Genomic DNA, 27,784 nt, shown 5'->3' with positions numbered 1-27,784 from the left:
AATTTTTTTTCCCTAGGTTACAGATTCACCAGCTACATCGTGACCACGTGACCTTAGAGCATATACAATTATACAGTATCGTGACTGGATCACAGCTGCTATCAGAGTCTCATAGGCACGACGAAGTACCATAAACAAGTTAAGAATGTTTTCTATGGAATATTTGTTAGAGTCGTATTATTATTACTACTACAAATTTTGTACGGTCTTAGTGTCAGCCTTGATTATTTTAATACTTTGGCTATCAACTAGAAAAAAGACTAAAAATGTATGCGTTGTCGTGCTTGGAGACGTTGGCAGAAGTCCTCGAATGCAAAACCATGCATTGTCCTTTGCAAAGGAAGGTTACGAGGTCGACGTGGTAGGCTATGCCGGTTCTGACCCGTTCACTGAACTTCAGGAACATCCTAACGTCAAAATATGGTATATGAGGCCTGTTCCGAACCTACCAGAGGGTACAGATTTTTTACCATTTTTGTTGCTTTTACACAGATTTGATGTTCAAAATTGTTACTCGATTTTGTTCTGCTGTAGGTCTACCTCGTTTGTTATCGTATGGAATAAAGGTGATCTGGCAATGCGTAACACTTCTGGCAACTTTTTTTTCTAAAAGACGTTCGAGTTATTTGATATTGCAAAATCCACCTGGCATACCGACCATTCCAATATGCTGGGCTTTCTGCACCTTGACCGGTGTTCAGTTCACTATAGATTGGCACAATTATGCTCATACTATACAAGCTCTGAATTCGGGGTCCGATGACATATTCGTTAAAGTAACAAGACGTGTTGAATTCTCATTTGGACGACAAGCAAAAAGTAATCTCTGCGTCAGTGAAGCAATGAGAGCGGATCTTCAAAATAGATGGAACATAAGGTATATTCTTATTTGTAGTTGATTATTGACCAACTAGTCTTGTACTTTTCTAATTTAAAAAAATTACTGTTACAGAGCCAAAGTGTTGTATGATCGTCCGTCTGATAAGTTTCATACCATTACTCTGGCTGAGAAACATCTGTTTCTATTGAAGTTGAGCAAATTGTATAAACAGCTGTGTGGCCAAGACCAAAAGTCAACAGCGTTTACAGAAACTTTGGAAAATGGAGAGATTGCCCTTAGGAAAGAGAGGCCTGCTTTGATCGTCTCCAGCACTAGCTGGACACCGGACGAAGATTTTGAAATATTGATATCTGCTCTGCAAGGTATTATTTAATCCAGGTGTTCGGAGTTCCTTCGATTCGATAAAATTTTCTGAAACATGATACACGTCAAATAAAATGTGTAATATTTGCATTGGATGATAATTATTGCATGTAATGGTTGAATTGTTTGTTTTTCAGAATATGAAACCAACTGTTTGAACCAGGTTCATGGTTTACCAGATATCATCTGTTTTATAACAGGGAAAGGACCTCTAAAAGAATTCTATAGGGCTATCATAGATCGCAAGAATTGGCTCCACGTTACGGTCATCACACCCTGGCTGGAAAATACAGACTACCCCAATCTCTTAGGTAAATATTTAGAGAATAAAAATCTTCAGCAGTTTATTCTGATAAGACGTCAACCCCTATACAAAACATTTCGTATATTTAGCTAGTGCTGATCTGGGGATCTGCCTTCACATTTCTTCCAGTGGATTAGATCTGCCAATGAAATTAGTTGACATGTTTGGCAGTGGGCTTCCTGCATTTGCATATAACTATAAGGGGTGAGTTTTAGCTTCCCAATATGATGAGTATAACGAGAATTTTCAGTTACTTATTATTTTATTTATGAATCATGTTTTATAGTTTGAACGAGTTATTGGTACACGATCGCAATGGCATGGTTTTTTCTGATAGCAACGATCTGGCGCAGTTGTTGATAAAATGGTTTCAAAATTTCCCTGACAATGAAGAACAGCAGTACAAGGATAAAAAATTCCGTGAGCAATTACAGAATTATCAAGAAGAACACTGGCATAATCATTGGTTGAAAAATGCAGCACCTCTTTTCAAATAATTGAGTTATCTACTCTTCATTTTATCAGCAAACATTACTTTGATTACAATAACGCTGAAGGTGCTAGTTTCTTTTGCAATTGAAGGAAATTATTTACAGCAAAGCAAAAAAAAACGGAAACAGTACGATTAACGCCCAATTTATTGCAATTGTTCAAGTAACTAATTATCACTCAAGGTTGGTGTGTTTTGTATGAAATAATATGATTACTTTACGATTAATAACTGAATTAACATTATGATTATGTCGTAGAGGTTCTATTTATTAGAAATGGAGCTATTCGACAAAAATTATAGTGTACTACATACCTGTGATTTTTCTAACGATATATACAAAATAGTATCTCAGTGCCGTGGAGTATTTACTAATATTTAAGAGATGTGGGGACGAAATTTTTCTTTGTCGACTTAATCGTGATTGCTTCAATCATTGTTTTGTTTGACAGAGTATAATCTCATTTACCTAACTTTGCTCCAGTCCTTATTAATTATTAATTTCAAATCAACTATATGTTACGTTTTATGTTGTATTTAGAGCGCTTTATCCATTTTTTTTCTCCCTATACAATAAATAGTATCCATTGGAATACACAGTAATATATACGTGTATAGGTGAGCGAACGTGAACAGTATCATCGGCTTGTTTCAAATATGAGTCCAGGTTTTTAGTGCTGCATATGACTGGAAGACATTGACTTATATTCAGATGTCTCTTATTTAGGTATTATTAGAATATGATTTCTTATAATTAGTCTTAAAATCCGAAATCATCTTATATTTGAAACAATACGATGTTTATTTTGAAATTACAATCAACCTTCGTTTTTTTCATATTCGATTGCGAATAATAGTTGCCACTAATTCTAGATGTTTTTGTTCCTCTATAGTGAAATGCATGAATTATTCCAACTTTCAAAAGTCAAATTCACAAAAGGCCGAGCCATGAGCAGAGGTACTGATTACATGAGAGGGAGGGCAACATTACAAAAAGAAACGTAGTAAAACGATGACTTTTTTTTTTACAAAGTTTCATTTATTTACTGGTCTTCCAAATTAAACAAAAATATTTAGTAAATGGTTGCGGCAGATGGTAATGAGAGAAGTAGGTATGAAATTCAAATATTGACAATAATACAATTATTTGTAGTTCTACAATATATATATATATATATACACGCATGTATATTTAAATCAGTTTCGTGTTCCTTGAAATAATTTCTGGTATACTTGCTCGAACGAAAGAGCAAAACAGGATTGTGTAGAAAAATATGGGAATTTATTCCACAGTGTGTTAATTTTTAGAATCAGGTACTCCTAAAGAGGTACCTTTATTACAGCCTTTACACTAATAGCCGTTCGATTTCCTGTTGGATAGCTAAAATCTGTGGCTTAAGCTGAGATCCTTCATTTACTGTTACCGAGCAAGCGACTACAGGTCTGGAAACTCCGCAAGCTCGCCCAAGCGCCTGCTTGCTTCGAACAAAGACGTAGGGAACATTCTTGTCTTCACAGAGCAGCGGAAGATGGAGTAAGATTTCTAGAGGCTCTGCATCTGCAGCCATCACGATGAACTCTGATAGACCTCGATTAAGCGTCTTTGTAGCCTCGTTTGCTCCTTTGCGAAGCTGCTTGTAGTTCATTGCTTGTTGAACCAAATTCAAGATCTTTGCTGTCAGAGTAGCATCGGCCAGCGGGTATGCTTTCGGATTCACTTGATCGGTCTGTGAAATATTCAGTTAATAAATTAAACGCGAGTATGGTCAATTTTATCCGTTCGTGTACAGCTCTTAGTACGGTCTACCATGCGTCCACGTGCTGAACGACATAACCTCTTATCGGTAGCGTGTTGACTGTGTGATTTGTTCCTGATGTAGTTAATTCGGTAACACGTGACTAAGACTTACCATTTTTTAAGTGTATTTGTTACTGTGGAATGAAAAGAGGTATCGAAATACCCGGTTATAACCTCTCGGCGATAAATTGGAGAAATCGCTTCACTGAGGAACCTGGAACTTTGCCGAACGTTGGTTGCCGCGTTGCTATTACGTATATGCGTCGCTGACTGAACTATGCACACGAACCACAGGAAATATTGAAAAGCATACAGTATAAGTCTGTAATGTGTTGCACTAATTCTTAAAAGATGGCGCCACTGATTCAATAGCATGTTCTCATGTCTGAACTGAAACTACGCAGTGCACTCATCTGCCGCATGATAACTTCTGAAATTTGCAAAAAGTTATGGTAAATAATGCAATAGTAAATGGAGACATAGTTAATTATCTTTTGTGCTACTTTCATTTCATGAAATTTATGAAAAATGTTTTAGTATTATCAAAATTGGAACGACCTTAGAGACTTTTGGAGTGTGTGAACAACATGTAAAACAACACTTAATTCCATCAGATGCATGAAAAAAATGTGCGCGTCAACGTTTGAGTGATAATATTTCTAACAAATTTGCACGGCATTGAGATTTGAGAAACCGATAGAAGAAGATTGAATAAGTGTGAAAAATTCTCTCCTGAAACTTCTCTGTAAGTATGAAAAAATATATACGTATATACATGTTACTATTTTACTAGAAACTCATAAGATGCTCGAAATTTTTCACAACTGTATAATGGAAAAAGATTCCTACCTCGGACCATGAATATTGATTAATTTTACACGGAAAATAGATATTCCTTATTGATTTTGATCTCCTTCAAAGCTGATTATTTCGTAAAACAATAACGGTAAAATACAGAAAGAGATTATTTTCAAACTAATTCTATGCTGATGACTTGACTGACCCAATGTGAAATGTGTACAAGGACGTCATCCTCGAGAAGCTTTGACCTTAGTTCACTGTATGTATAATATTTTTCTATCGTCTATGAATGAACTTTACTCCGACCATTCGTCGAGCTTCTTATATCATTGAACTCTAAATGTACGTATGGACAACATGCGTCTGGTTCTCTGTGGTTCAAGGTAAAAAATGACGTGGTTGTAGATTCAAATAACCCGTAGGGTGGTGTAATTTCTTTTCTGTGAAACTCCACCGCTTTTTTCCACAGCAAATATGAACTATTTTTATCTGCACCAATTTTTGAATCAATTTTATGTATTGACCTACAATTTGGACAATTAGGATTCCGCGACAGTATTGTGTAAATTCCGAAGTAAACTAAATATTGCTAAACTTCTTGAATCGACATCAGTTCTTTCCAAAGCTTTCTCGATTGACGCATCCTTTCTTTGTCTATATATGAGTCTTCCTCTTCGAGCAAGGATCACATGTGCTTTTTGGTGTGCGGAAAGTCTCTCTTTCCGCTACGTCCGTCGGTACATCTCGAAGCTTAGCTTCCTGCAATTTAGCTGCAACGCTATAGGCGGTTCTAAAATGAGTGAAACGAAATCATTGACTCCAAGTTACCTAACTCCAAGAAACTTGAATAAAAAACACTTTCAAACTTACGGCAGGGGTTTCGGCTCGAATACTCGCTCCAAAACGTACGCTTGAGACTCTGTCATAGGTATACCCAGGATGCCGAGCGAGAGGTCGGAGGTTTTAAAACTCGATGACGGATCTTTGTGATCTATCGTTTCCGGACTGACCAGGGTGTGACCTTATCGCATAAAAGGCGTGTTTAAAACATCAAAATATACGCGACAGTAAGAAAGGTCTGCGTGTGAAATTCATTTCAATGGCATACTCTCAGTTTGTATTTCTGCGGCTACCATCGGGGGTGTTTTGAACTGGAGAAAGGATGTCGTTTCGGTTTCCGAACCACTATAATCGTATGCATGTTCGTTCAGAGATTCAATTATCCCCGGTGGATAATTTTCTGGGTATCGGGCTCCATCGGGTCCCGAGGGATGGGGAAAACAGCTAAATTCACCCTCGGAGAACGCCTCGTTCCAGGTTTGATAATGCCCGGGTATTACGTCTGGTAGGATCATGCTGTTGCGACCAATTTCGAAGGGGCCTGATTCGAACGCTAATTTCTTTATTAAATTGTTCTGTAGATTCTGCCGGTGAGCCGATACCGCAGTGGCCATAGATATAGAGATTTTTGACAGCCACTTTTTATGCTCATCAATTTCCCATTCCTCTGGTACGGGCGGCTTTTTGCCATCGGCGATCATTGATATTATCGTATCAGCCGTTGGACCTTTTGCCATCGTTTGTATTGGCTCTGCACGCGGTGGCTGAAACGTATCTGATATTTCATAACGCGCAGTAATAATATTCAAATAGTACGTAGCAGTATTTAGGCAAAAAAAATTTGTACCTGTCGTAGTTTAAATTTGTCTTTGAAACGAAAGTTCGCGCTGATAAATTTATTACACAGTTTACGAATAGGTGTGGCATAATTATTTTGTGAGATTTCTTTATTTCAGTAAAGAGGATTTGTATTTGGACGTTTCTAAAACATTCTCACCGACTAAAAAATATTGATTTGTTAATCGGGTCGATATAAATCTTTATATTTTTGAGCCGAAATTTGCTTTGATCCAATGGTACTCAAAATAATTGTAAAAAAATTCTTTAGGTTTTTCACGTATGAGTCTCGATATTGCATTTTCCTCTATACCTATATAATCATTCACAAGATCTATCTGTATAACCAATTAGTATGTAAGACCGTGGACAGGAAAAGCTTTGTACGAGTAAATTACGTCAGTAAAGCAGATTTAGCCTCCAGTGTAACTCACGGTCAGCCTCTAGTCTGAATCTGCGTTACCAACGTAACAGACTCAGCCGACACTCGAGTTCTTTATCCCTTCTCATCTGGAAGGATATGAGAACAAAGTGAACGAAAAACCGAAGAAACTGTTTATCCAAATTTCTGGAGTTGAAGACTATCGTCCAGTCTGCTTAATGAATAACGACGATAAAAGAGAAGAAGATTCTTCTCCCAAGAATTCCAACTAATGCACTTCCACCCTCAGTCAAGCCGCATAAATCCTCGGCGTTAAACTCACCCTTGGTATCGAAGGGGAAGGTTTCATCGGCCGTTGTCGACACTGGAGACGAGCGACGTCGGCGTAAATAGACAAACCAGCGACGGGTCCGACGGCGCCCTCGTCTCTCGTCGCCCCGAAGGCTGGCATAGGGCGAGTGTTTAGCCGAGACGTTAAAGCGGTGCAGGTTCTCGTTACGCACTGCTTTCTTGGGGCTAATTGTGAATGGAGGGATGCTGGATGTGACGGGTTTTCACGGTACGTGCTCGGTACAGCGTTCGGATAATTGGCGCCGGCACGAATGATCTCCATCCGAGCAGCATCTTTCTTCGCAGTAACAATTTTCCGAGACGAATGGTCGGCCACTGGCATGATTATATAAGCTGATGCAGGTTTTCCCGATGGAACAGGGTTTTTATAGCTTGCGAATGATCCTGTAGCAGTGTCTTTGCTAGTCGATATTTATCTTTTTCGGGCTCCATGATTTTCACACGTTTTTGCAGAGCGCGATTATTCGTATCATCACACCGAACTACATTTTTTCGATTTATTACTCCCTTTCTGTCAACGGATTTCTCCATGGCGTTTAATCGTTCTTCTTTTCTTTGAACGTTACGATAACGGATGATAAACGCCTTCGGCTGATGGACAATTGAACGAGAGATAAAACGGGGGTGAAAATTATACTTTAGAACTTTATTAAGATTGAATTACACATTATAGTTATACAAACTAAGGATCTAGTAATGTATTTCTACCTACGTCGCTTACTGCAAAAAATTATTCTTTCCCATTCTTGAATTATTCCTAAAAAATGAATTTGTACGATATTGTGTGTTGAAGTCAAACGTAATCCCGCTATTCTTTGTCAAAATTGAGCTGCTATTACATCTGTTTTAATGAAATCATTGACAACAATTCAGTGTGCTCAGCTTGAACAACTGTAGTTTCACGTTTCTATGCCCGAGTGTTTTCTACGAATAGCTCTGATAAACTGTATCTGAGGAATTTCCTATACGTATTACTATCTATGTATATACACATAGTTACAGCGCTGTTCGTTTTCCTTTGTGATGAGAAATGCATTATATTGTACATGCAGTTACATGTCGATGATGTTAAAGCTGTTTGCACATGATTGTCACGAATCAGTGATAGACTGCAGTTTGTTCACGTGTGTGAGTAATGGATTTAAATTGATAATAAGTTGTATGAATTAAGAACGTTCACCGTCCGCTGAAGCTAGGCGAACGTTATCGGTGCCAGCGACAAGACTTCGTTGTTTGGAATCTAATCTTACTTGCAAAACGTCTTATGCGTGTGTTGATTACCCGTGATGGCGCTAGAGAGCAGTTATTAACTACCGAGTTTGCTTGAACGGTTCTAACCAGATTCTACAAATATCGGTAAAGTACCGTTGTCGAGTGTAGTAGTTGACCTGACACAATGAAATCAGCACTCTGCTTATTGCTTGGCCTATCGGCTCTGTCTTTGCATATTTCTGATGTTATATCTCTCTCTGTAGTTGAACGGACAGATTATTTGAACGATCGACCGATCATCGGTGAGTATGACCAGTAATAGTGGGAAAAGAAAGTAATGGCAAAATATGATATCAGAGACTCGTAGTGTATTACTCAATCGTTGTGTATAATGCTGTCTATTTATCAACTACTTATGTATTTCTAATCACGTTGCATCGTTTTTCAAGGGATTTTGACGCAGGAAATCAGTTACTCGCTTAACCTGAAGTATCCGAACCAGTACGACAGTTATATTGCTGCATCCTACGTGAAGTTTGTGGAAGGTGCCGGAGCTTTAGCCGTGCCAATATGGTAGGAGTTATTTCGTAACGTAATGACGTACATAGCTGGATCGTAGATTCACGATCGTGAAGTGCGAAAACCGATTGGACGAAAGTCAATTAAAATATGGTCGATCTTCTTGCGAAATTTTACCCGCACAGCGGAGATTCAATTAGCAGCCGAATGCCTATTTAAAGCTTACATTAATTTTCTGTTCGGCAGGATCGGGAAAGACGAGGCTTACTACGAAGACGTTCTCAGCAAAGTAAATGGGTGAGAAGCGGAACGTTATTTAACGCTACCTGTCCACGTCACGTGGATTCATTGACGTAAATCTTGTTTGATTTTCAGCGTTCTTTGGCCAGGTGGTAGCTCATATTTTAACGTGAGCGATGGATATGCTGAAGCTGGAGAGATTATTTACAAGTAATTATGCTACCACACAGCCATCATCTGACGTAAGAGTCATGTGTAGGAGTAAAATGATTATTTGTTGATTTATTTTCTCACGCCATGCAGTATCGCTACAAAACTCAACAATCAAGGCGACTATTTTCCAATTTGGGGTACGTGTTTGGGCTTTGAATTGATGACTTACGTAGCGGCTGGTGGTATCGAGCACAGATCCGATTGTTCAAGTAACAAACAGGCCTTGCCTCTGGAGTTCATATCGGGTGAGTGAAATCCTTTAGCACCTAATTACCCGTGAAAATCTGGTTTGGCCATTAGAGTAAACTGTGATTTTTCTGATAAGTGTTCTCTAACTAATAATGTTTGTTCACGATTATTGCGAAATCATCAATCACAGTACAAGTTTTAGGAATTAATGTTAAGTTGTTATCGATCGTGATACAAGAGGCTGATTTTAATCTGGTATTGGGCGTGATTCTTGTGATACCAGTTTTGGTATACATAGAAAGTTTATTGTCGTATTCTCTCAACAGGTTACAAGTCGAGCCGGATGTTCGAGAATGCTTCGGAAAAAGTAATTGATATTTTATCAACTTACGCCGTAACTGCAAACTTCCACCAGTATTGCGTCACTCAAGATGTTAGTATGCAATGTTCTTTTACAACTGGTATCTTATTGGCAAATAACTTCTACAATTCTTGGAATACGTTCTGCAGGACTTGAAGAAAGTCAATCTTACTTCGGTGTTCAGGGTAATGTCGGTTAATCATGATTGGAACGGGCTTGAGTTCATATCCAGTATTGAGCACGTCGAGCTGCCGTTTTACGGGATACAATTTCACCCTGAGAAAAATTTGTACGAATGGGTAGCCAACAAGAATATCACGCACAGTCCAGAGGCTTCACTGGCAAGTCAATACTTTGCCAATTTCTTTGTTAACGAGGGTAAGTGAACGAAATGATTTCAACTGTCTTGAACTTGTAAAAGATGTCATTTTTTTCTAGAAAATTAAGTTTAGATGGATTTTTTTCTTTTCATGCGTTTAATATTTTCAGCGAGAAAAAATTCACACTCCTTTCCCAACGGCAGTGACTTGGACGCACTGATATACAACTATCAGGTTACTTTTACAGGACGAAAGAATTCCTCGTTTATGCAGACTTACATGTTCGCCAATTCGACGACAACAGATTAAATTATCATCACTACCATTAGTATTAATATTGGAATAAAAGGTACGTCGATTACTACGGTAAAATGATATTATTCCTGTTATTTTTGCAAGTTATAAATCACAGGTGTAATTTCTGGGACAATTTTTTAGCCATAATGCATAATTGACTGTGATGAGAAATATAGCTGGCCGAGTAATTCGAGAGTAACTATAAGGTTTTTCGTTGATGTTGGACGTAAGTTTTCAAAAGTATTCAAAATTCTCAGAGTTCTTTTCTCTCAATACTATTCGGTAGGTTACGATCAAGGAAAAGCTCGTAACATCACAATTTTGGTGAATTTGATTAATTTTTCAATATGCTCGTTTGGTTTGAGAAAAGTGTCTAAAAACATTACTACCGAACACGGAACTTTCAGTTTGAATCTTAGGCAAGGTGTAAAGTGTTTGTTCGAAGTTTAATACGTATATATCAAATAAAAGTTGCGTAAAGTTGGTGGTGACAATTTTATCCCTGAGTTTTTTAGCGACGTAAAATCTATAAACCATTCAGCTGTGCAATCGTGCTTGAAAACGTGACTCATTCCCTAAGAAATACAGTAATAATAATAATAATAATAATAACTACAACAACGATAGAGATATTCATTTCTAAGCATTACACACTGTACATAATCGTACCCCACACTTGTCAATGATTTTACATGCAAACTTACACGCAAGCCCACACAAACTTTTCTATTACGGAAAACGTGACGCACTTATAGGCTTACCACGTGTTCCTGAACTCGACCAATTGCTTTCGACAAGTTGATATTTCTCGCACGCTCGTGGTTTTACGCAGCTTTTAAATTTGGGGAATATTTTAAGTCTCTTGCAGATGGACATTTCATGCTTTTCGGTATACCGTAAGCGAAGCTTTACCCAGCTTACTCTGTGATTAAATGATTAAAGCTCAGATTTCCTGAGTTATTCAAATGGAGAACGACATTAAATCTTCTTTACGGGAGCAGAAACGGGAAAGGAGTGCGTCACGAGGAATGAAGTGGTTCGGATTTTCGTGGAAAAAAACAGATCGCAAGATTTTAATTAAGGCAAACAAAGATCTGATTAATTAAATAAATTAATGGCCTGGTGTGGGAGGCAGCTGCGAGCACGTGTTGCGTGCTATATTGGCTTCGGCATGTCAGGACGCCGTATTTTATTTTGCTTCAGAAATTGTTCTCAACTATCGATAAATTAATTTAACACGCGACCGAGTGAATTCACCTGTGAAAGCGTATAAGTACTATTCGCTTTGAGGAGATCGTAGTCACGCGATGATACGAAGAACAATTTTACCTACATTTTAGTTTATCAGTAAATCATCATTTCATCAGGATCAATCATTTACCGAAATTGTGTAAAACATCGATGGAAGGTGAAGTCGGTCACACAATATAGTTGAAATAAGGAAATAGTTTTTTTTTTTTTTTTTAATTCAATTTCAATTAAGTACATGAAAAAAATAATTATTTTGACACCTCCGATATTTTCTTAATCAGTCGAAACTTGTGCGTGAATATCACGGAGGGAAAGGAATTCTTGAACCAACGAAATAGATTTTGTTGAAGTCCATTCGCTTCGATCTGTTACCCCTTATTTGTTCCAAAACGATCACTTCAATTTAACAATTTCGATTTAGTCAGTTGGTCAAAATGATTTAGTTAAACGAGTTTCTTGACTCAACAATAGCTTTTCTTGTCACGATCGAGTGAAGTATTGATTCGAGTGAACATTTTCATATATTCCCCAAATTGAGTCAACTAAATGACATTTCATTTGAAGTTTATGTATTGTTCCTCCAGGTCGCATGTTCCTTGACAAAAAAAAAATTAGGTACTTCAATTGCAATAAGCACATGAATCTAGTCATCAAAAAATTCACGTCAATCGAATGCCATACTTTGTTAATCTAACCGACCGGCTTGTTTGGGGTAACAGGTTGAATTAGTTGCAATAATTCGTTTACGAGGTAAAATAAACACCACATGCTTTGAAACATGTAGAGAATATATTCACCGTAAGCATCAGTATACTAGTACTACAAACGGCCGCTAGGCGGTGAACTTTCTCGCTACGACAGTAGCTTCCGCGATTATTATAAACCCGGGTAGTTGGCTGCGAAATTGATACGAACATCCATAACCGAAGAAACATGTGTCCTCAGGCCAAGTAAACCCGATGAGAGCACAAAGGCCAAGTTTCTCGAGACTTTCGAGTCAGCGAAATTGATATTGACGCATGTTCAATATATACTTCTGCATATAGGTATAACAATAACTTTTTATTCCGTGTACGCCCATTGCGATCAAGATACTAAAACCAAGTATAAACAAGAAAAATAATCTGTGATTTTTCGTCTTGGTGGATTAAGCGTTAGACTTTAATTCATTCCTAATTATAACGATAAGCAATTCATGCGTTTTGATATAACTGATGGGTGTGATGGTATAAAATCACGGAGGCGGAAGGTCTTGATCTACGTCAGCACAAGGTGCGTATGAAAACGTAAAAAAAAAAAACAAGGTAATTCAAAGATATGTTGGAGGTTCATTTTCATTTTCATTTTTCTAATTGGTCTTTATAAATTAAATGAAAATTTGAGAATAATTCAGGTATTTGTAGTATTAAAATTTCTGCGATAACATGGCAGTTCGCGCCTCGCTGATTATTTTCAGTTGGAATATAAACGGAGCTCAAGCAGAACAGCGTTGCATGTTTTCAATCTCCGCAAGATAAGAAATGCGAAAGTAATATTTTCTTCAAGCTTGGTTTTTACACAACAAGCCAATAATTACTTGTAGTTCGTAATTGGATTTTTGTAATCCGATGGAAAGCGAAGATGAATATTTTGCTAATGAGAATTTGTAATCAAGATTAATTATAAGACAGGGGGCAAACCTCCGATTGAACTCGTTGACGCATTTTTGCGAATTATTCTTTCTCTAATTAGCGGTATACTCCCGCAGGCAATTAATTTTTATGCCTTATACATATATTGTATATATATTTATGTACTCACATATATACCAGTCGTTAGGTAATTGGAAGGAAACTGTTCCAATACGCACGAGTCCTATGATTTCACGTCAAAGGTGAATAGAGCAGCCCTTAGCAAGTCTCGTGCTGAAATTACACCCCGTGACGACGGTGACGTGATTCGCCAGAACAACTGATTCACAATCACGTGCCAGCCAGTCACGTTATTATACTTATTCACGAGACTCGTATTTCGAAGTCCTTTCGCACTGTACATACTTGACAAGTTTCCATGAAGTAACTTTAGTACGTATCTTATTGCGTTAGTTAACGATTGTTCATTGATTCGGATAATTGTTTCAGTTAGACTTTTAATGGAATGCCTGATCCAATCGAAAATAATCTTCCTGCTCAATCTCCCCTAAGAATGTCTTGATTTTATTTTTACATCATCCTCAGTTATTGATCCTTTGTCTCGTAATTTGACTGATCGTGAAACATAATATACGGCCTGATTAGATTTGACGGTGAACGTCGCGAAATTGTTTAATATAGGATAGAAGGAGTGTAATGGGAATATTAAAAAAAAAATAATGACGTACGAATTTAGAGAAGAAGCACTTATTTATATTCAAAGTTTTATCTCGAGTATCTCCTCTTTTTATTCGTGTACGTAGGTTGATGTTGGTATGTACGTCGGTCTTGGGTTTTTCTTCTCAAATTTAGTTACGAGAGGTACGTGGGACGGCACCTTTTAACCTGACAAAGATCCTCCCCAATTCACGAACGTCACGGTGTGACGGATGTTTGCGGTGAAGACGTCGATGCCAAAAAACAAAGAGACAACAGAAAGGTAGATTGATTAATATTTTCGTTTCCATGCTTGCGTCTAACGCAATTGATTAAATTACATCTAGTTTGAAACATCCCCCTCGTTATTATTGAGGCCTTATTATTAACAACATAATCATTATTACAATAACATCTACCATTATTTCACGGGGACTTTCTTTGAACTTCTCAAACCTTCTTTTCGCCATATTTTTATTTAAACGTATCCCAGTCCTGACTGCATACATCCGAATATACATTCTCAATTTTTACGCCACCGATGATAGTGATTAAGGAATTTATTTCTTTTGGATGCCAGAGTGAAAAAGAGCAAACTTCAGCACTTTGTACGATCGGCATGCGGGAAGAACCGGGAAGAAAACTTACTCTTACATCAACTTTGTCGCGTCGCGTGTTGCCGTAAAGTTCCCTTAAAAAAAAAAAAACCAATCAAAGGTGCGCTCGTATAGTGACGTCACCCGACGAGGTAACGAGTTATATCTGGGGATGGGGTGTAACCCAGTTCGAAATAAACCTTTGAGTTGGAGCAGAAGATGGTTTTGCCCAAGAAAGCAGGTAGACGGACTCCGAGTTGTGGTTGCGGCTGCACAATCGAATACTTAAATACAAAACACATCTGAAGCAGTCTTCAGCCGTTTGCATAGCGATTCCAATTAGCACGAAGTGATATTCTCGCCTATAACAACCCTTAATCACGTTGGCATTAATTTTCGTGTCAGGTTCGGTGGAGGAAAACACGACAATCAGTGCTGGGTTAGATTTCGGTTAGATTGCTGGGCACGCTTTTCAAATGGGTACTATATATGTATATATACGTATACTGGATATACCATAGATCAATTGATGCATTTGCACGGTTGAAAAGTTCGAAGAAGTTCATTTTCAACTCATGCCGTAAGACAGTAACTAAGAGAATAAAACATTTATTTATTTCAACTACAACCGCATTTGCAATATAAAGAATTTTAATAACCTGCCATCAAGTTTATCGGAATTATATGCGAATTTTATAAAAGCTTTTCGAAAGTTTCAACAGCAGCAAGTTGGCAAGTCTTTACTGTGATAGAATAATTCACTGAATATTCAGTTTCAATGATACTACTCTTTGTTTAAATTATGTATAATTGAGCACAAACGACTTTGCTGTGTATTTTCAGTCGAAATTAGTGCAGTGCGATTAATCGGCAGCTTCCATTAATCGTTATTTCGATAAATCTATAAATCGACGATTTCGGTTAATCGTTTTTCCAATTAAACCATTCCAATTAATCGACAGTTTCGACTCCATTTCGATCGATCACTTTTTCGATTAATCGATTAATCAAGATTATCTCGTAATAATTCTCCAGTTCAATCGATACATGAATCGCAACCGTCGATCAACCGATCAATTTGAAAAACGATTAATCGACGAATTCAATTGATCGAATAATAAATTAATCGAAGCTGCCGATTAATCGATTATTGCCCAATATTACTAGAAGTATTATCTATGCTGACATTTTCGAATCGTCGAACGTTGTAAATTTCCACTTCACAGCCATTAACCGAGGGTTGCCAAACTTGGGGGGATGGGTTTGGAACCAGCTTCGTTGAGTGCCGTACAGGACACGGGGTGAGCGCGGGGTGAAGAGGAACTGACCTACTTCGAGGTCAGCGTTCCCGTTACTCCAGGATCGGGATGGCTTGGCGCCCTGCAGCATCCGGAGGCACATCGACGTCGAGGCTGGCTGCCATGGAAACGTGACGTCATCGCGACGTCACACCTTCATAGTGCAACGACTTGCACCCTCTACGCGGGGAGAGGAGGGGAAGGGGGGCTCATTGAATGGAACGGCTACCTAACGTGAAAAATTCCATTTTTTGTGGTCGCTAAAACATTCCAATAATTTGTGTATCTTTACTACGGAAAAGGTCACAATATTTTTGGTGTTGAACAAAAAAATCGTCCAAGAAACTATTTAGTGTAATTATAGTTGATGGTTCTACATTTTCTCGTGCAGGTAATTTGATCAGACTTTCTCGATACACTGAAAAACTTATTTTCATTTCGTACGATGCAGAATTATATATTTTTCAGAAAATAGGGACCGTATAAAAGTACTTCCTGACTGCATTTCGCGAGAACGAACGAACGGTTTTGGATGATTTTGATCTCAATCGATGCGTTTTGAATTCCTAACTTAGAATTCATCAGTTTCGCCAAAATCAGCCCAGCAATTTCTAAGTTAATAGTGAAAATAACGAGAATCGCGGCAATTTGTATAAGGCCTATTCGTTCAGGCCAGACGATTTTTCCTGTTTGTTTTCTCTTGTAACTGTTACGTGCAAAGCAATTATTCCTCCATCACTGTATTACGCAGTGTCATGGATCAATTGTCACGGTCGGAGTCTAATTAACTGCAGTAAAGTTATGCAAGTGGATGCAGAGTCTGCAACAATCAAACGAAATCCTTGAGGGAAAAACCTTCACCGGAGGGACTCAAAGCAGGGATGTGGCCTCGACCGGAAATTCCCCGGGCCAATCGTACGTAACCTGCATACATAGTTGTTCGAGCACGTTCTCACATCCTCACCCTCTAAACACGGGATGTTTTTTTTTACGTTGCAGTTACGGGGCTGAAAATGAATCTAAAATTATTCAGAATCGGAACGGCTATACGTACATCCGTTTTATAGTGTCATGTTACGTGTTGGAGGATCTACGGTAAAGCGAGTTGCCGACGAGCGTCACAATGAAAGATTTTCATTTGCAAGACAATAATTGCTGACGGTATAAAGCTTCCAGGCAATCTGAAGATTCTTCCAGGAGAATCTCACTACGTCAATGGAGATAATGCTCTCCATTCAATGGCCAGCTGACGTTGGCGCAAATTACCTAAAACCGTATTCGAAATTTTCACTCTCGAACCCCCTTAATCGATTCTGAAAATAACTGTTACAGTTATTGTTCGATTTGCGTCAGACGGTTTAATCGTTCATAAAACAAGACAATCCCATTATAATCCTCGGTTATGTAAGAAATCGTGGTTATCTATTCGCGTCATTCGTAGCGCGGGAATATTTTTAGCGTAGTTATCGTAGTTTGGATAGACGATTGAAGTATCTATTCCTAAGGTGCGGACAGAACTCGGGATCTAATAATATAATAAGTTTGTCATCAGGGATAGAAAAGTGAATTGTAAGTGAAAACAAGTCAAAATAATATCAATGGAAGTGCGCAAAGTTGAATAAATAATCTGAGGATATAAAAGAAGGTGCGGATTTAACATTTCAAGGACCTCGGAAAATTTGGGTGACGCTACGATGCAGTGCTTGCAGGTCTGCTGACGGGACCTGTGACCATGGAAGTTGTCCTGATACCTGCTGCAACCCCCGGGAATCCCAGGGAGGTTGGCTGGGCGGGTTTCCTGTTACTATAACTACGCCCTCGTAAGTAGGGCATCTTGTCGGACGGTCTACTCAATGACGAGTGTGACGTCATTGCGCTGGAACCAAACTGGGTCAAACTGTATCGCTAAGGGATGAAAGGGACCCAATGCCGGCGGGGAAAAGGGAAGTGAGCCACCGACCATCCGTGGATTATAAATTGTACACGTAAATCTAATGCTTGTATGCATTCGCAATGTATACGAGTATACTTGGGTTGGAATTTTTTTAGTAATTCTACGCTTTTTTGCAGTGGAGGACGTGGCCAGGAAGTTGATGAGCCAAGAATCTGTACTTTTTAATAAATTTGTTTCCAGACAATCGTACGTTGTGTATTTGTCAAGATATTGTATTCAGAAGCTGCGAGAATTTCTTGAAAAATGCTTAAATAAAAATGACTAGAATTATAAATAAACCATAAGATATCTATGCTTCATTTCAAATCGCTTGTCAATTTATAAGAAGCTGACAGATTCGATCGATTTCACGTTACGATGGCTAATTTTATTTAGAAGTCTATTTTATTTCGTGTCAATGACGCAGATTTTTTTTTCAGTTGTCAATTTAGCATTGCCATTTTACGATTATGTAATCAATATATATCAGGGGCGAAGTTCATATTTTAAATTTCTTATTCAATTAATAATACTGTTTACCTGTAACTTTAATTCGTGTGGAAACAAAGATGATGGAGATAAGCTGTTCAAATATTCTGGTCTTTACAATTTTCTGAATGATTTCACTTCGAGTTCCAGTCTTACCAGACCCACCTGGTCCATTGATGTAAAAAAATTTACAATTGGCTTGTGTAGTATCATCTAATAGATTTAAAATGCTACCAACCATATTTTCCATCCCTGGCATGTGTTCAGCTGGCACGAGCCGTGTGATGGTTAAGAAATTCGAAGTACAGTGTCCTGCGCGAAATATGTTTTTATATCTATTTAAGTCCCTGTTTTTCTCCAATTTCTCTACTTAAACATCGGTTAAAATCCTGAGACATTAATCCTGCGACCCTTTTCCCAAAGAAAATCTGCGGCATCATTATTTCTGTAATCTAACGATAAAAATAATCTCGTCAGGGTTTTATCACTTCGACCTCTGGCAAAATCCGTAAAATAATCCCACCTTCGACACCCCTGGCTGATTGGTGGCTATGGTGTAAGCAATAAAACGGTCGAGAGTAGATACAGCGGGTGCGCCCGGGGTCTCAATGAACAGTGATACTTCATGGTATGTATACGCGGGCAGAATCTGGGTGAGCGAAGGGTCGTGAATGGGGTTGCTGAAGGTATGACGTAGCGCGGGGCAACACCCGGAAACTGGGTCGCGTCCTTTCGGCCGAGGTACAAGGCAAGGGGGGGGGGGGGTTCCCAGCATCCCCCAGGGCTGCAGAGGCCGGATAAAAATAGACGAACGTTGCACAGGTAAAGGGAATGAATAAAATACGAGATGGATGGTCAGCGTGCCGCGAAGACGATTCGTAGCTGACGACACGCCCTTGATTCCCAGGGGTCCACCTGTACCACTAATTTCGGAATAGTAGAAGAGGAAGAAGAGGGACAATTATTGCGGGTACCGAGGTAGCAACAACAGCTCGGGGAATCCCCATGTGCTGGGCATTAAGAGCGAATAGGTACGTACTAATTGAATAGGAGCTGGGGTTGCGTTTGTGTCCGGAGGGTGAAACGGCATGAATGGGAGCGGGACCGCCGTCTGTCATCCCGGGTGCGGGAAAACTAGGTCATGACACGAATCTGGAACGCTGGGTTATTTTTGGGATCCGTGACCTCGACACGCACTCCCGCATCTCACGTCCTTCCCTGATCATCATCCCCGAGCTTTAGTCCCTCCCCTTACCTCGCCGCGTCTCAGAGCTTCGCTTTTCACCTAATCACGAGGCGCTCATTTGCGGTGTGACTCTTTGTTTATACCCTTGTATGAGCCGGATTTGTGCAACTTAGCTCATAGGCGAGGCTTTGGACACCCTGGTACAATAAAAATTTCGCTGGACGTTATGACCAGCAATGTATTTATAATTCTACTGACGCTGCTAGAGTCAATCTTAGGGACGGTATTGACGTGATGGGGAAAATATTGTGAATCTGTCAACTCCAGAATTATACGATGTTCACAGTTGTACCGTGAAGATGGCTCGGGATCATACCAGGAGCCTTACGTAACCCATTGCGTGATGAAAAAAGGGAAATAAAATGCAGATTTCGATTTATAGACTGTTTCGGGATACTGTGGACAAATTGGGAAGCTAAGTGAAAATTTTTAGAAATTATCACAGACCGCAGAGGGTTATAAATATAATGGGAAAACACTTTTTCGTTGGTTGGTTCTAATTGTCCATGTGATAGTTAATTCGTTTCATTTACATTTATCTGGCGTATTTTATATCGAACAATTCATGTTTATTGTATTGCGTCTGATTTGTTTACATCGTTTATGCATTAGTTACATGTATACCACTGGAAAAATCAGTGTACATACCCTGGAAATCGGTGTAAGATCAGTGTAGAATGCACTGATTTTTTCAATAATATACTTATAATCAATGAAAATTCACTGATTTAAATCTAGAAAACACGGAGGGTAAAATTTAACAGAATGCTGAATATTAGCACGACTAAAATTAATTTTCTGTGCTCTATGGAATACTTGGGATATCACCTCGTGTATTTGAGTTTAGTGAGTATGTAGTACAGCGAATTAAAAGTGACAAAAACCGTCGCTTTGTGACATTAACTGTATCAGCGCCCGGACTGATCAAGTCTGCAAGTGATACGTGTATTCAAAAAGCTGATTACACATGAAAAACGTCTAGACAAGTATAAAAACTTAAATGTAGGTTTTCATGTAAATTATACTTGAAAAAATGTCAAATATTTTCCAGAAATGTCGCAGCGTTTTTAATACTAAACATTTCATTGGTCTCTCAATAATGTTGCTATATCAATTTTACCTTATTTCTTAAAGTTCATATCACACTGTGAGAAATTTCTCGTCATAGTTAATACGCAGTCCCTGACTATTTCATCCATTACCATAACCGCAAAATTTATTTCTGGCTACGAAATGAAAAATATTCATATTCATTAGTCGGGTGAAATATTCACCAGATGAAAAGATGACCTCTTGGATGATGTCCCTTTTCACCTTCTGCAAATGCGGCATCATGGCCTGGTTCAGGCTCTTCGGAGTCGTCGAACTCGAGACAACCCCTGACCTCGTTAGAAAGCCACCCCTTGGTGTTAGACCGGCTTCTCTAGCCAGAAATAGGAAACCTTCTTCGTGTGGGTGTCGAGTGGTCCCAGACTGCAGTGCGGCACTAAAAACGGAACACAGGTAGACAAAATAGAGCGCGGGGACGAGTCGAGAAGCTGAAGAGGGTGAGTGTCAGGGATCTGATGTAACTGCACTCTTGGTGAGTGATTGGCCTGCGCGGAAGGCGGCAGACACTCTGCATACTCGTACGTCATACCAAGAATAGCCTTATGCATATGGAGGAGATTCTATCGTCGTTAATAATCTCGTTAACCAATTCACTTTGCTTATATCGAGATTTGGATGTTTTGCATTTCATTCGATTCACCGCCTCAATCCAATCAATTTTTTTTGTGCCAAGTGTTTTAATAAAATGGAATTGTGGAGTCGATGAGATTGGTTTGCCAAAACTCTATATTAGTGGGTTTTTTTTTTTTTTTTTTTTTTTTTCCTATCAATTTTATTGTGATGTAGTCGCACGTCAAGTATTTGTCAAATTATTGTATTTGTTAGCTACGGAAATCTCGTAATAATACAATAAAGTAAAATGATGAAATTATAAAGAAAAATATCATCACTTCAAATGCATCGATTCAAATAGCTACAAAACGGTTAAAAATATAGTAAGTTTTTACAGTTTCACTTTACTACGATAAGTCACTTTATTCAGTAATTACTTTCTGCTCAGTTTTTGAACTGAGTTTTTTTGCAGTAGGTAATAACTTTCGAACGAAATGTGTTAAAATAAAAATGCAAACGAGAAATAGAAGAGAATTTTGAGAGAACCAACGTTCTTAAGTAGACCGCGGCAGAGGGATGAATAATGATGATACAAATGTTTAAAAGTCCTTTTGTATTTGGCATGGAAAACGTTTATTCGAAAAGTACAACATTTTTACATATAAACGTAATATATAAAACACGCAAACGTGAGAATTTCTACTATTTCAGCCAGTCATCATTAGTTTCATTAGCATCATTTTTGTTTGCGCCATTCATTCAAACCCACAATCAGGACTGATTTGCGGTTTTAGGCCAGCCACACAGGGAAATTCTCTACAAGGCACTAGGCGGGTCACACGCAAAGTCTGTGGTTAAATTCGTTATGTTATTTGGCCAACGTCCACATCGTACAAGTGTATTAAATATCTATTTATGCTATATGCATTTATATTTAAGTATATGTAATGATGATTTACTCAATTGACACAAATTTGGAACATGTATACGCCGCATGTATAGTGTGTCTACGTATGTTTGTGTATTGCATAATCGAGAGAGCATTCTTCAGTTATTTGAACATTCATGAAGAATTGAGTGTCGTTACGTTTAAATGATAATACATGTGGTGCGATTGGCGTACATCGAGATCAGCATTATGAATATATGCATATATACCATATACCTCTACGTACCTATCGATAATTATAACATCTACAAGTCGACTCGACTAAATTAATATTAAGATATTAAGATTAAAATTTAACGAACGTTGAGGTTCGAGCTTTATAGCCCCGTTATACATATAGTTAATCAAGCAACACGTTATATTTAGATATCTTCACGATTATCACCACTCATGCTTATACAATGATATATTTTTGTATGTTTTATACTTCTCATCTCTCTCACTTTTGCCCCCTTTGTTTGTATAACTTCTAAGAGACTCATTTATTCGTATTATATGTACATGTATTAATTGACGTTTACCGCAGACTCAATTTGTTAGATTTTGAAACTTCATGCATTCCATTTGTTCCTCGCTTCCTCTTTGAATACCTCTGCCTATATGTATTGTGTATATACCTATACGTATGCTTGCTATTTCCTTATTCCACGACTTCTTTGGCACGTATTTCATTCAGACTAATACAGAATCTATTCAAAGAATGACGTTAGATCAACACGGGCATCTGTCATACACTTGTACCTACCCGTTTATACAAATGTATTATCTAGAGTTTAAAATTCGAATCGATATAAGTAAACGTAGTTGCAGCTGCTGCAATCTACGCATGTATACATATGTATGTGTAACGTATTAAATGTTGATATACATTTTTTAATACTGCAGGATATATATATTAATAGTAGATATAGATGTGGATTCCTCGTGTCCGCTGTATAATTCCGTTTTCCCGTTAATGTCAACCATCAATTTCGATATTCGGAAATACCATTGAATAGCCTCTCTTACACGCGGGCAAGAGAAACCATTTTCTGTCCTCAATTGTATAATACCTATGTGTAATGTGTGTGAATGTTGAATTTTGTACCAGCTATCGCAATTAATTTACGACCAATTTACGGCGATGATCATAATAGAACGGTTGAATGCCATTAATATGGATCCTTCCGAAAATTCCTACCTAAATCGATAGCTCTATTAATCAGTTAGGTATACATACTGCCAAATTAATTACCCTACGGGTAAAACGGCTCCTCCTTCACCTAATGCAACTATAATTCGTATACGATATTATCTAATGTATATATACCCTCGCAATTTGCTCGCGTTAATATGCCTATACTCGTATACTTATATCGAGTGATATTTTGATCCCAGAGAAACAGGGTCTTAGCTGTTAGCCTACCTAATCGCCACCCACATCTCGCAAACATTTTTACGTGTTTTTCACGATTCTTCTTTTTTCTTTTACTCTTGATATTTATTGTTTTTTTCCCCTAATTTACTTTTCGACGAAGTAATAAAATAGTCCTTATTATACTCAGAATTTCGTTACTCTAGTGATGCACATACACGTATGTATTATGTACACGACGTACCGGATTGGAAAGAATCTCATTTTCAAAGCCACTGATGCCTGCGTATTAAATCTAAAATTTTCCTAATTTCTACCAAAGTTTCTTCTATCGGTGCAATCCGATGATCTCTTGACATACGCACGGCAGTGTTGTCTTGGGCGTTGAATTTCTGGGCACACGATGAGTCGGGAGTCCGGAAAGGCCCCGTACGTAGGTGTAGGAAACTGGGCTCCTCAGTATGCTCTTTGGTGACTTTTTCGCGTGTTTTTTTTCCTCCGTTTCACGCCGCGATATCTTAAGGATCTGGAAGGCCCTGCGGAGGGTGTCGGTAGTCGAGGACCTCTTCGTCGTCGAGTCGCTGTCGCTGCTGTGAGCGTCGGAGGAACTCGGGGAGTGCAGTGGCGACTGGTCGCGGTCACCGGAAATCCGTCCGTCACTCGGGCTCCAGGATCTCGATGATTTACCGCCATGTCTGTTCCGGTCTGAACTCCGGAAACCGCGGGGCAACCGCTCTCGCGAGCAGGATGTTGCGGAATGGCCGCAAAGCCGGTCCAGGTAACAGTGATTCCGCGGTGATCTTCCGCCGCCGCAAAGACGCTCACCACTTCCGATGCTCCCGCCGCTGCTGCATCCGCTGTCCGTGCTGCACTCGTCGACGAATTCCGAACGCCGGTTGTGCGTCCGGGAAATACGACTTCTCGCGTTCGTCAACCTTGTCGATTCCTCCATTGCCGTTGGCGAGGATGCCGGATGAACTACAATCGTTGGCAGCGATTTGTGCCAATCGGATAATCCCGGGTCTAGCCAAAGAACGCGTTTCCTTTGGATATCCAGGTGGGCGAGTGGGTATCCGGCTGGTGTCTCGTCGTTCCGTTTCCGCAAGTTCGGATTTACGCTGTTTCGAAGTCTTCTTCCACCCTGCACTGTTTCACGGAGTAGAGTTCAACGCTTCTTGGGATTTATTTTTCTCTCCCTTGTCGATCACTCCACGCTGTTGTAGGCTACTTATGTGTAATCAGTAACACCGTAAACACTCGGCCGGAAGATCGATTGCTTATTACTTGATGAGCATAGTTTTTTGCATATTTATTATATTTACGACGACTATGTGACTCGAGATGTCTGCACAATTTGCGTCGATGCTATCGGCCTTGTAGCTGCGTAGCACCGAGTGCGGTAGACTGAGATTTTGAGGGATGCTGGGCGCTACTTATACCTTTCGTTCGCGAACCCCATGCGCAAGCGTCACCGTCCACGTGAGGAACGGAACCGACGCTGATGCCGACGCCGACGATGGCCTCGTCGTTCCCCCGTGCTCGATGATGCTGCTCCATAGACAAGGCGGTTATGAATATCCGGGCGGTCGTAAGCTCTTACCCACGTGAAGCTTTTGCCCGATGAATTATTAATACATATCCGAATATCGAATTGCACTGGACGATGTAAGAAGGAAGGAATATAAAACTATCGATGGGGCTCGATTCGGGTCCTTTAAAAAATTTATTGCTGCGCAACGGAAATCGTCAAGGGCTTCTTACTCGGAAATCAAATTAGTGATTCCAATTTATTGGCGTTGATTTTCAGATTTATAGAACCACAAGAAATCGTAATTAATGACTTAATTACAATCCGAATTTTCATGATCTCCAAAGTTTGCTTCGTGATTTCATCACCCTTTTTTTTTAGCGATTTTAAGTGATCGCTAGGATTTCCATGATTTAAATTATCTCAATTTATTCATAATTGTTATTGTAGAGAACATTTCGGTTACTCAAGTTTCCTTTCATTCCAAATTTCATTTTCTTAGAACTTCTCGATAAACAGCTATGTAGAAATTATACAATTGGCCAGTTGGTAATAGTTATAAAATGAAGGTGATTACACTGTGACCAATTTTATTTTACACGTAGCCGAGAAGTCACCGTTTCTTGCGGCGTTCTAACATTTTTATGACACAATCTATCCGGTAATTATGAAATTCTTTGGAATCTATGTCTAAACCACATATAAAAGCTTAGTTAGTTAGCAAATTCCGGGAGATCGGACGTTTGATGTTCAGATTGGTTATCAACCCTCAGATTCTAGGAAGGTGCACGAGCGTCTGGATTGCGAATTCAAAATCGATTAGACGCTACCGAGATTCACATGGTTCGATGAAGCTTGGCGGGACTGGAAGCATATCAATTCACAGGTTGGGTCCCGAACCAATCTTACTAGGGTCATGACCGATCATCTTTGCTTGTTCAGTACCTGGAAATGACCGAGTAATATCCTCTCCACGGGTTGTACAACCTCAGGGGATGCTGCCCGGCCAAGTTGTCGATACCATACCAACGACGACGAAAATATCAGCTGTTCAATTTCGCGAAATGAGAATTACCTAAAAGGAGCGCAAAAATAGTTTTTTTTTTTTAATAAATCGCTAAAGCTCCGGTATCCAAACAGTGAAACGAGACCCTTGTGTTGTCTTGGCTGAGATCCCTCACCTCCCGGCGAATGGGACACTTATTAGTCACCGTTTTATTTAAAAGGGGGATCTCTCTTGTGTTTTTGGTAAAGAGTGCTTGAAATGTGAGTTCTAGACGTCTTAATTGGTCAGCTAAAGCGTCCAATGACGGTGAGAAATCGAACATTCGTAATCCGGGATAAGCTGTCCTTAATACCTTTTCATTAAAATTTAAGAGTTCTCTGTTCGCAGGAATAAAACAAGAAACATTTCAAAGCTACTCATTTCTTATGATAAAAAGTTTAAAGTCGTGAGAGTAAAACTGATCTTGGACAGAAGGTTGGAATATCTCCGCGGAAGGGGAGGAAGGGGGGGGGGGGGGGTAATGATGAAATTCGTCATAAATTATGGAGTTTGCGGAAGAGCGCAAACTTTTGCCTCCTTTGAACTCTGTCGCCTCGATAAGGCAATGATAATTCATGGAAATGCGCGTTTGGTGACAATGAGCTTAAAGACCCCGCATGTGAATATATTTGAAGTAAATTACAGTGGAAAGTACATAAAGCATATAATTCGTGATGTGTTTCCTGCGGATAATTGGTGTTTACCTGACTCTAGGTTATTTTTAATAAGAGGCATGCAGGCCTCGCTTAGATGTAGGTACAAAGAGGCAAGAGATAAGGTACCTAGGTTTAATTGCTATTGGTAATTCACCCCTTTCTGGGGGACACTTGTCTTCTTTCACACGCAGTCCTTAGAGCTCGACTTACCGTTAAATTTAAATGTTGTCATTTCTTCCAACGTTTGTAAAAAGGACCTTTCATCGCTGTAATACGTTTATTATCGATTGACGACGATTTTATCTGATTGTATGACATTTAAATCTCGCGAAACATGATAAAGCTTCTTTTGAGCGACTCGGATTCTTACTCTGTAACTCGTTGATGCTTTGCTTTCAGATACAAAATAAAGAATAACAAATTTGAGACCGTGAGTCTGAGAAATGGAGCGTAATTGGCGACGGTATAATTTCTTTTATTTTTTGTCACTCAATGTTAAAATGGAACAGTGTTAATAGTTGCAATGGTAACTATGGTGACGATAGTTTGATTTCGAATAGCGCATGGCCAGTACTTTCTGACTTTGTTCGGGGCGAGGCTCGAAATACTTAAGTAAGAATTATACGGCGAAATAAACTTGGTAGTTTTCGATTTACATGCGGATATAAGTTTCTCGTGGTAGACTTCGATCGAATGACAAAATATCGAAAGTCGTTTCATCGCGATGCGAATTGGTATGCTGAGCAAGGAACCAATAGAATTCAGTATGCTCTGCAACTGGTTAAAAAAAAAAACAAAGAATGAACAAAGCTTTACACGTATACAAAACTGCAAACTATTTTCCAACTTAAGTAATTTCTTAAATATGACATTGGTAAATCGTTTCCGATTTTTTATTTTCTCAAGGGAACCTAGTCTAGTAATTCAAAATACAAATTTCACACAATGTCTGTAACTTGCGGAAAAAAATTTGGAACCCGAATTGCCAAATTTCAACCCAACGAATATAAATTTATTAAAAAATTGACGGTTGTCAATTGCTGTAAAAAATCATCCGAAATACAGCGTAATTAAAGATTTCATTTCAAACAG

The 27,784-nt window shown here is 38.9% G+C and overlaps 3 protein-coding genes across 3 annotated transcripts; 1 reads left to right on the top strand and 2 right to left on the bottom strand.

Moving 5' to 3' along the window:
• Positions 1-101: 101 nt before the first annotated feature.
• LOC124405173 (chitobiosyldiphosphodolichol beta-mannosyltransferase-like) lies at positions 102-10,400 on the top strand. Its single transcript, XM_046879846.1, has 14 exons — positions 102-455; positions 535-877; positions 953-1,203; positions 1,342-1,515; positions 1,598-1,712; positions 1,795-1,969; positions 8,482-8,521; positions 8,669-8,792; positions 8,985-9,035; positions 9,114-9,188; positions 9,282-9,436; positions 9,707-9,813; positions 9,891-10,119; positions 10,231-10,400. The coding sequence occupies exons 1-14, from the start codon at positions 146-148 to the stop codon at positions 10,368-10,370; spliced, it is 2,289 nt and encodes a 762-aa protein (XP_046735802.1). The 5' UTR covers positions 102-145; the 3' UTR covers positions 10,371-10,400.
• LOC124405172 (NHP2-like protein 1 homolog) lies at positions 2,884-4,086 on the bottom strand. The gene is made up of 2 exons (XM_046879845.1): positions 3,909-4,086; positions 2,884-3,725 (listed from the first exon to the last, which is right to left on the bottom strand). The coding sequence occupies exons 1-2, from the start codon at positions 3,909-3,911 to the stop codon at positions 3,345-3,347; spliced, it is 384 nt and encodes a 127-aa protein (XP_046735801.1). The 5' UTR covers positions 3,912-4,086; the 3' UTR covers positions 2,884-3,344.
• Positions 10,401-23,571: 13,171 nt separating the features above from the next.
• Positions 23,572-24,545, bottom strand: LOC124405308. Its single transcript, XM_046880110.1, has one exon. It carries the CDS (start codon positions 24,413-24,415, stop codon positions 23,792-23,794), a length of 624 nt encoding a protein of 207 aa, XP_046736066.1. The 5' UTR covers positions 24,416-24,545; the 3' UTR covers positions 23,572-23,791.
• Positions 24,546-27,784: the final 3,239 nt, after the last annotated feature.

The sequence above is a fragment of the Diprion similis genome, chromosome 4 (assembly GCF_021155765.1).
Source record: "Diprion similis isolate iyDipSimi1 chromosome 4, iyDipSimi1.1, whole genome shotgun sequence".
NCBI classification, from domain to species: domain Eukaryota; kingdom Metazoa; phylum Arthropoda; class Insecta; order Hymenoptera; family Diprionidae; genus Diprion; species Diprion similis.
Note: the sequence above shows the minus strand (reverse complement) of the source record. Positions and strands in the feature narration are given on the sequence as shown.